Source organism: Scyliorhinus canicula, chromosome 16 (genome assembly GCF_902713615.1).
Source record: "Scyliorhinus canicula chromosome 16, sScyCan1.1, whole genome shotgun sequence".
NCBI lineage: Eukaryota > Metazoa > Chordata > Chondrichthyes > Carcharhiniformes > Scyliorhinidae > Scyliorhinus > Scyliorhinus canicula.
Window position 1 is genome coordinate 112,322,205 of NC_052161.1, and position 7,984 is coordinate 112,330,188.

The window sequence follows — 7,984 nt, forward strand, 5'->3', positions numbered from 1 at the left end:
CCGCACAAGTAGCATTTGGGTCCCCGGGTTTGGTTGGCTGCCGCACGACGAAGGTGTGGGGTTGGCTGAGGGCGGTCGCTGATGGGGTCCACGATGGGGTGGCCACCGGCGGGGTCCACGATGCACGGGGGGGGGGGGGGGGGGGCGTGCGGTCGGGGGTATAAGCCTGTACGTTGCGTGAGGCGACCGTAAGCGAGAGCGCTGGTTTCTTGGTCGCCGCGAGGTCAAGCGTGGCCCCTTCCAAAAGGCGCTGGTGGATGTAGTCAGACCCTATGCCCGTAACAAACGCGTCTTTCATCAGCAGGTTCGAATATTCAGTGGCCGAACGGCCTGGCAGTCACAGTCTCTCACCAGGGCGAGCAGGGCACGCCAGAAATCTTCCACAGACTCACCGGGAAGTTGGTGCCGCATGGACAGGAGGTGCCTGGCGTAGATCGTGTTGGTCTGCTGAGCGTAATTCTACTTCAGTAGCGCCATGGCCTCTGCGTAGGTCGGCGCGTCCTGGACGAGGGGAAAAACGTTGGTGCTCAGCCGCGTGTACAGTATCTGGAGCTTCAGTGCTTCTGGGATTGGGTCTGGCGCAGACCCGATGTAAGCTTCAAAGCAAGCTAGCCAATGTTCAAAGTCTTTTTTGGCGTTGTCTGCTTGAGGATGCAGCTGCAGGCGACCCGGCTTGATGCGGAGTTCCATCTCTGAAAAATGTCTGTGTAATAAATTGATACACTATCAATTAGCACGAGACGAGAGTAGAATGTAATTGAAACTTTATTACACAGAGATGTGTGGCCTCCTCCAGCAGCTGGCGAAATGGCTGCTGTTCGGAGAGCCCACACATTTATACTCCGCCTACTGGGTGGAGCCAGCAGGCAGGGATCTACCCCCGTACCTGTAGTACAGGGGCCTTACCATAAAAACCCATATATACAATATAATACAACAGTGGTGACTACCACACTTATGTACCTCCATCTATCAGCCTATCCTATTTCCTTCTTAGCAGGTATTCATTTAGCTGCCCCTTAAATACATTTTATGATTTGGCTCAGTTATTAAATCTGCAAGGACCATTGTCACGCTCGGAAGGAATGATTGCTAAGCCTTCATCCATTTAAAGGTGGAAGTGGAGATCAGCTTTTTGAGCGGTGACGTTCTGCCACTGAAACCTAAGATGACATTTTCTGCACAACAGGCGATGTACTCGGCTGGTCAGGTCTTGCTGAGGTGCTTTTGAAAGGTTCTTGAAAAGCTGATTTAACCTCACCAGCTGTACTCTGATATCTGAGGACAAGGAAGGGTCTTAAGAGCAGAGGTGTGTGTCATCTCTTAGATGTTTCCTGACATTGTGAGTAAAGCCTGAGCTTAACCCTGCTAAACGCACCATCGCACAACAATACCGCTGCTTAGTGTTACTACTGTTTTATTATTAAAAATTCTGCAAAACCTTAATAAAAATATTTTTTTAAAAGAACAATACCGCTGCTTCCAGTCAAAGCCAATCCCTCACCAATGATGTCCAGCTTCAGCCCATTGACAACCTACAACACCCACAGTGGCAACTCAGCCTTCAAGTAACACCCGCACAGCATGAGACAATCCCTCGCCAAAGGATATTCAGTTCTGCTGCCAGTAACAGGCAGTAACACCCAGCTTTTCACCCAATGACACCCTCGTCTCTCGTCCAATGACACCCAATTTCTCTCCCAGCCTTTCACAAAGTGACAACCTGCCCTCTTTTTTTTTTTAACCTTTGATGAATTTTATTGTGAATTGGTACTCCAAAATACAAAGAATGCAGTTTAGAACTGGATGACTTGGCCCTTCCTCTTCTCATCTCCTCCCAGCTCAAAGTGCTTGCACCTCTTGATGGTCAGCATTCTCTTTGACCGACAGTTGGGCTCCACGCACACCAGTCTCAACACAATCTTCTTTGTGGTCTTAGCCTTTTTCCGAAATATAGGCTTTGTCTGTCCACCATAACCACTCTGCTTTCTGTCATAATGTCTCTTACCCTGTGCGTATAGGGAATCCTTTCCCTTCTTGTACTGGGTAACCTTGTGGGGCTGATGCCTACGACATTTCTTGCAGTAGGTCCTCCGGGTCTTTGGTACGTTGACCATCTTCCATGGCCAGCGCTCGACAACCTGCCCTCTTACCCAATAAGAAGTCTTACAACACCAGGTTAAAGTCCAACAGGTTTGTTTCAAACACGAGCTTTCGGAGCACGGCTCCTTCTTCAGGTGAATGGAAAGGCTTGTTCCAGAAATGTTTATATAGACACAGTCAGAGATGCCCCGGAATGCGAGCACCTGCAGGCAATCAAATCATCAAAGATGCAGAGAGAGAGGTAACTCCAGGTTAAAGAGGTGTGAATTGTCCCAAGCCAGTTCAGTCGGTAGGCCTCTGCAAGTCCAGGCTTGTTGGTGGGGGCCGAATGTAATGCGACATGAATCCCAGATCCCGGTTGAGTCCGCATTCATGCGTGCGGAACTTAGCTATAAGTTTTCGCTCAGCAATTTTGCGTTGTCGCGTCTCCTGAAGTGGAGATGCCGGCGTTGGACTGGGGTGAGCACAGTAAGAAGTCTTACAACACCAGGTTAAAGTCCAACAGGTTTGTTTCAAACACGAGCTTTCGGAGCACGGCTCCTTCTTCAGGTGAATGACCTGAAGAAGGAGCCGTGCTCCGAAAGCTCGTGTTTGAAACAAACCTGTTGGACTTTAACCTGGTGTTGTAAGACTTCTTACTGCGTCTCCTGAAGGCCTCCTTGTAGAATGCTGACCCGGAGATCAGAGGCTGAATGTCCTTGACTGCTGAAGTGTTCCCCAACTGGAAGGGAACAGTCCTGCCTGTTGATAGTCGCACGATGCCCGTTTATTCGTTGTCGTGACCCACTCCACATCTCCACATCACTCTTACCCAATGACATTCCCTTTCATAGTGAGATGCTGTTACATTCAGCACCCACCATAAAAATTAAGGCTTGAATTTATACCGTGCTCTTCATGGGATGGCACGCAAACACAGTGGTTAGCACTGCTGCCTCACGGCACCAGGGGCCGGGGTTCCGGCCTTGGGTGACTGTCTATGTGGAGTTTGCACATTCTCCCCGTGTCTGCGTTGTGTCACCTCCGGGTGCTTCGGTTTCCTCCCACAGTCCAAAGATGTGCAGGTTAGGTGCATTGGCCATGATCAGTGTGTGAGCAACGGGGTGGGGCGGGGGAGTGGCCTGAGGTAGAGTGAGGGTTGGTGCAACTCAATGGGCTGAATGGCCCCCTTTTGCACTGTAGGGATTCTATGGCTCTATTCCATGATTCTATGACAATCACCAGACGTAAAGCACTTTTCAGCCAATGAGTACTGTTGAAATGTAGCCCTGGCTGAAATATGCACACATCAAACCCCCCCAAACAGCATCATGGTAACAACCTTTTGATGCTGGTTGGGAGAAAAATATTGAGGGACACCTCCCCCGCTCTTCTTCAAAATGGTACAATGGGATCTTCCCTGTCCACCTTTGGGGAGATTGTAGCATAATGGTAAAGACACTGGGCGAGTAATCCAGAGATCCAGGTTAATGTCCAAGGCAGATGGATTCAAATCTTACCACAGCACTTGGTGGAATTTAAATTCAACTAATAAAATCTGGAATTGAAAACCAGTCTCAGTAAAGATGACCATCAGACTGTAATTTTTTTTGGCTTAATCGTCCATCTAGTTCACTCATGTCCTTTAGCGAAGGAAATCTGCCGCCCTTACCCGGTCTGGCTTACATGTGATTGCAGACCCACAGCACTGTTGATGACTCTGAACCGCCCTCTGAAATGGCCTAGCAAGCCACTCAGTTCATGGGCAATTCGGGGTGGACAACAAATGATGGTCATGCCAGCAACGCCCACATCCCATGAAAGAATTTTTTAAAAACTGAAAGAGCATCCCATCCAAAAGACAGTAGCTGCAGCAGTGCAGCTCTCTCTCAGAACTTGAGCATCAGCGTCGAATTTTGTGATCAGTGCCTGACGTGAGACTTGAACCCAGAGTCTCATTGTTCAGATGCAGGAGTGCCATCAACCGAGACATGGCGGACACTTCTAGACTGCCACGGTATGGTGGCATAGCGCCAGGAATCCAGGTTCGATTCTGGTCTTTGGTGACTGTCTGCGTGGAGTTTGCACGTTCTCCCTGTGTTTGCATGAGTTTCCTCTGGGTGCTCCGGTTTCCTCTCACAGTCCAAAGATGTGTAGGTTAGGTGGATTGGCCGTGCTAAATTGCCCTTTGATGTCCAATGGTTGCAGGGATAGGGTGGAGGAGTCGACCTAGATTGGGGTGCTCTTTCAGAGGATTGGTGCTGACACGATAGGCCGAATGGTCTCCTTCTGCACTGTAGGGATTCTGTGAGTAAACTATTACTGGCATGCTTTCGGACACACCTGTGGCTCTTTCTTCGGAATCTGAATGCTGTGGGTTCAAGACTAGAGATATAAGTACACAATGTAGACCAACGGTACAGTACTGTAAGAGAGCTGTGATGTGTTATCTGTGTTGGTCTAACATCGACTGCAACTAGATGCAGTAAAACGAGAAACAGGCTTCCGACACAGGAGATGGTCCAACACTGTTTTATTGAACCTGTTGATTGCTGTACATAATCTACTGTGGGTTGACACTCTATTAACCTAACTGATAACCTCCTACTGGCTTGACCAGACTAGCTCTCTATCACATGGTAATGATGTTCATTGGCCTGTGCACTGCGACTATCTCCTTAGCCGTGTCCTGTGAGAGAGGGAGAGCCTTAATGCCCTGCGGGCTTTATAGTGGTGGTGTCCTGTCTAATGATTGGTTGTTCTGTGTCGTGTGTGTTAATTGGTTATCCTGTGTGTCAATCACTGCCTGTCTGCATCTCATGATATACATGAGTGGATATTATGACAAGCTGCACTGCTGAAGGCTCCATATTTTTGGAAGAGGTCTCCTCTGCCCCCTCAGGGGCGGGGCATGAAAGATCCCACAGCGCCATTGGTGTCCTGGGCAACATCTGGTCAATACCACACCGCTAATTGAGGAACCTTGCTGTGAACAAATTGACTGCTGTGTTTCCCACATTAGGCCAGTGACTGGGGCAGGGATTTTACCCGCTCGCTGTAAGGTTCATGGGGGGAGTGGGAACCCGGCGTGTTCCCTGCTTATTGTGATGATAGGCAGACTATCATCTGTATATAATATGAGTAGTTCATCATCACTGTAAGTTCAATGATCTATGATCTACATGTGTAAGTTATATGTTTTACTGTTGTAGTTCTAGCATCCGATCAGCAGGCGGGGCGAGTACGGAGTCCCGGGACCTGGATGCACCATGTGTTCCTTCGAAAGGTGTTTGTAAGCAGTTGACAGCAGTCGTAGATTAGAGCAGCTCGGTTGTATCTTAGTGTAAGTTAGACATTTATTTCCAACTGTATTCATCTTAGACATTTTAGTTATTCGTTAATGTAGTGTTAGTAATAAATGGCTTTGCTTATAAAACAAAGTCCAATGTTCTTTGTTCACACAGCGACATCGAAATTCCACATCAGCCCAATCAAGAGCAGCATGGTAGCACTGTGGCTTCACAGCGCCAGGGTCCCAGGTTCGATTCCCCGCTGGGTCACTGTATGTGCGGAGTCTGCACGTTCTCCCCGTGTCTGTGTGGGTTTCCTCTGGGTGCTCTGGTTTCCTCCCACAGTCCAAAGACATGCAGGTAAGGTGGATTGGCCGTGCTGAATTGCCCTTAGTAACCAAAAAAGGGTAGGAGAGGTTATTGGGTTACGGGGATAGGGTGGAAGTGAGGACTTAAGTGGGTCGGTGCAGACTCGATGGGTCGAATGGCCTCCTTTGGCACTATATGTTCTGTGTTTTGTATTACGCGTATGTGTGCAGTTCGTGATGTATCTTGTGGTTTTTGGGGGGGGGGGGAGGGAGGCGTGGGTGGGAAGGGGGCAAACGATACCTTTCTTTAACAAGAACACAACTAAGCTCAGCGAAGGAGAAGCGAAAGAAAGTTTCACAATCGGAAATCTGGGCCATTGGGTAAATGAGTCCCAGAGGGCTGACAGCTTTAGTTACAATCAATAGTTCTCTGCGACATCAGGTGCCTCAAAGCTGAAGGCAGCAAAACTGTCTCAATAAAAATAGCCGCACCTGACAGTGAAAACAAACGGCTCAGAATTGTGTCTCAAATTTTATTGGAGACTTGGTCCTCTTTTTTTTAAATAGCCTGAATCATCAAGACACAAACCAACCAGGTGCACTTGTCACTCTTTGGGGTTTAAATGATACGATTATTGCTGCGTCCCTGAGTACCCAGTTTAGGACAGATACTGCCACCTAGTGACATTTCAGCAGCATTGCACAGGCCAGGGACAACAAATTCCGAGTGATTTTACCCCTCCAGGTGACAAAATGCAGAAACTCTGTAAACTGGTTCCTACTATTCATTGCTGAATAAGAGATTAAATATACATGATTAGGAATTTCATCAGTGACTTCCGGTGGCGGCCATGGAGGAGTAGGTCGCACATTTGATAGCTCCCGCCTGTAACGAACTTTTGGACATTTCCCCCCCGTTTTTTTGGGGGTTTTATGGGATAAATCAGTAAAGAGTGAGACAGTAAGGAGAAATCTCCCTCCGGTGTATGGGGAATTGGTCCAGAAGAGGCTGTGTGAGAAGACAAAGTCCGATAAGTGAGATGCGAGCAGAGCTGGTAACACGGGACAGCACGGCGGAGAGCAAGGGCCGCGGGAGACGGCACAGTGGTCGACAGAGCAGCTGGTGACGTTTTTCGAGGATTCCTTCGCCAAGCTGAAGAAGGACACGCTGGACCCGATTACGGCTTCGATCGATCAAGTGGTTCAGAATCAGGAAACCCACGGGAGAGCGATCCAGGAGGTCGAACAAAAGTTATCCGAGCACGAGGAGTATATAACCATCCTGGAAAGCAAGATGGGTGTGGTGAATGTACTTCACCTAATGCATGAGCTGTCTGTACTGTCTGTATAATGATGTGACCCATGACCTGGAAGTGATGATACGGGCTACTTCCAGGTACTGTATTGGAACCCCGGTGGGCTCCGCCTCTGGCTCCGCCCTCACCGGGGCCATATATAGTCTGTCCACCTGTGGGTGGCAGTCATTTGTACAGACAACTCTGGCAGGCGAGTTCATGGATATTAAAGCCTAATGTTCACTCGTTCTCACGATCTCACAATGAATTGGCGGTATAACAATTTAATATCCATCGACAGCATCATGGAAGACACTCTAATGCCAGATAAGCTCGAACTTGAGGCGCGCGCATTGGAAGCCAAGGAGATCTTCGAACATTGGCTTCGCTGCTTCGAGGCCTACCTCGACTCTTTCACAACGCTTCCCACTGAAACCCTCAAGCTGCGACTCCTCCACGCTCAGGCGAGCTATTGAATCTCCATGATGGTCGATAAAGCGGCAATGTACGAGGTGACGGTCGCAACCCTCAAGGCGCATTTAGTGAAGCCTGTAAACGAGGTGTACGCCCGACATCTCCTCACGACTCGCCGTTAACGCAGTAGGGAATCGCTAGATGAGTACCTGGAAGAACTGACCCTACTCGCGAGGAACTGCAGCTACCGGGATGTGACGGCGGAGGAACACATGAAGCTACAGATCCGGGACACCTACGTGGCTGGGGTCCGAACGAACTATATCAGGCAGCGCTTGCTGGAAAACGGGACCACAGGCCCGCGGGACACAGTAAAGATAGCTACCTCGTTAGAGGTGGCCTACCAGAGTCTCAGTGCGATCCCCGCAGACCCAGTGAACCCCTCGTGGATGCCATCGTCGCGACCCCAGTCGGACCCGACTACGACGCGGGCCTGTTCCGCGCGGCTGCCAGTCCAGCACGGGGGACCGCAGTGCTACTTTTGCGGTCAGGGTCAATACCCCCGGCAGCGTTGCCCAGCCCGCACAGTGACGTG

At 49.5% G+C, this 7,984-nt stretch overlaps 1 protein-coding gene across 1 annotated transcript; it reads right to left on the reverse strand.

Moving 5' to 3' along the window:
• Positions 1-1,731: 1,731 nt before the first annotated feature.
• Positions 1,732-2,132, reverse strand: LOC119950804 (60S ribosomal protein L36a-like). The gene has a single exon (XM_038773599.1). The coding sequence runs from the start codon at positions 2,115-2,117 to the stop codon at positions 1,797-1,799; it is 321 nt and encodes a 106-aa protein (XP_038629527.1). The 5' UTR covers positions 2,118-2,132; the 3' UTR covers positions 1,732-1,796.
• Positions 2,133-7,984: the final 5,852 nt, after the last annotated feature.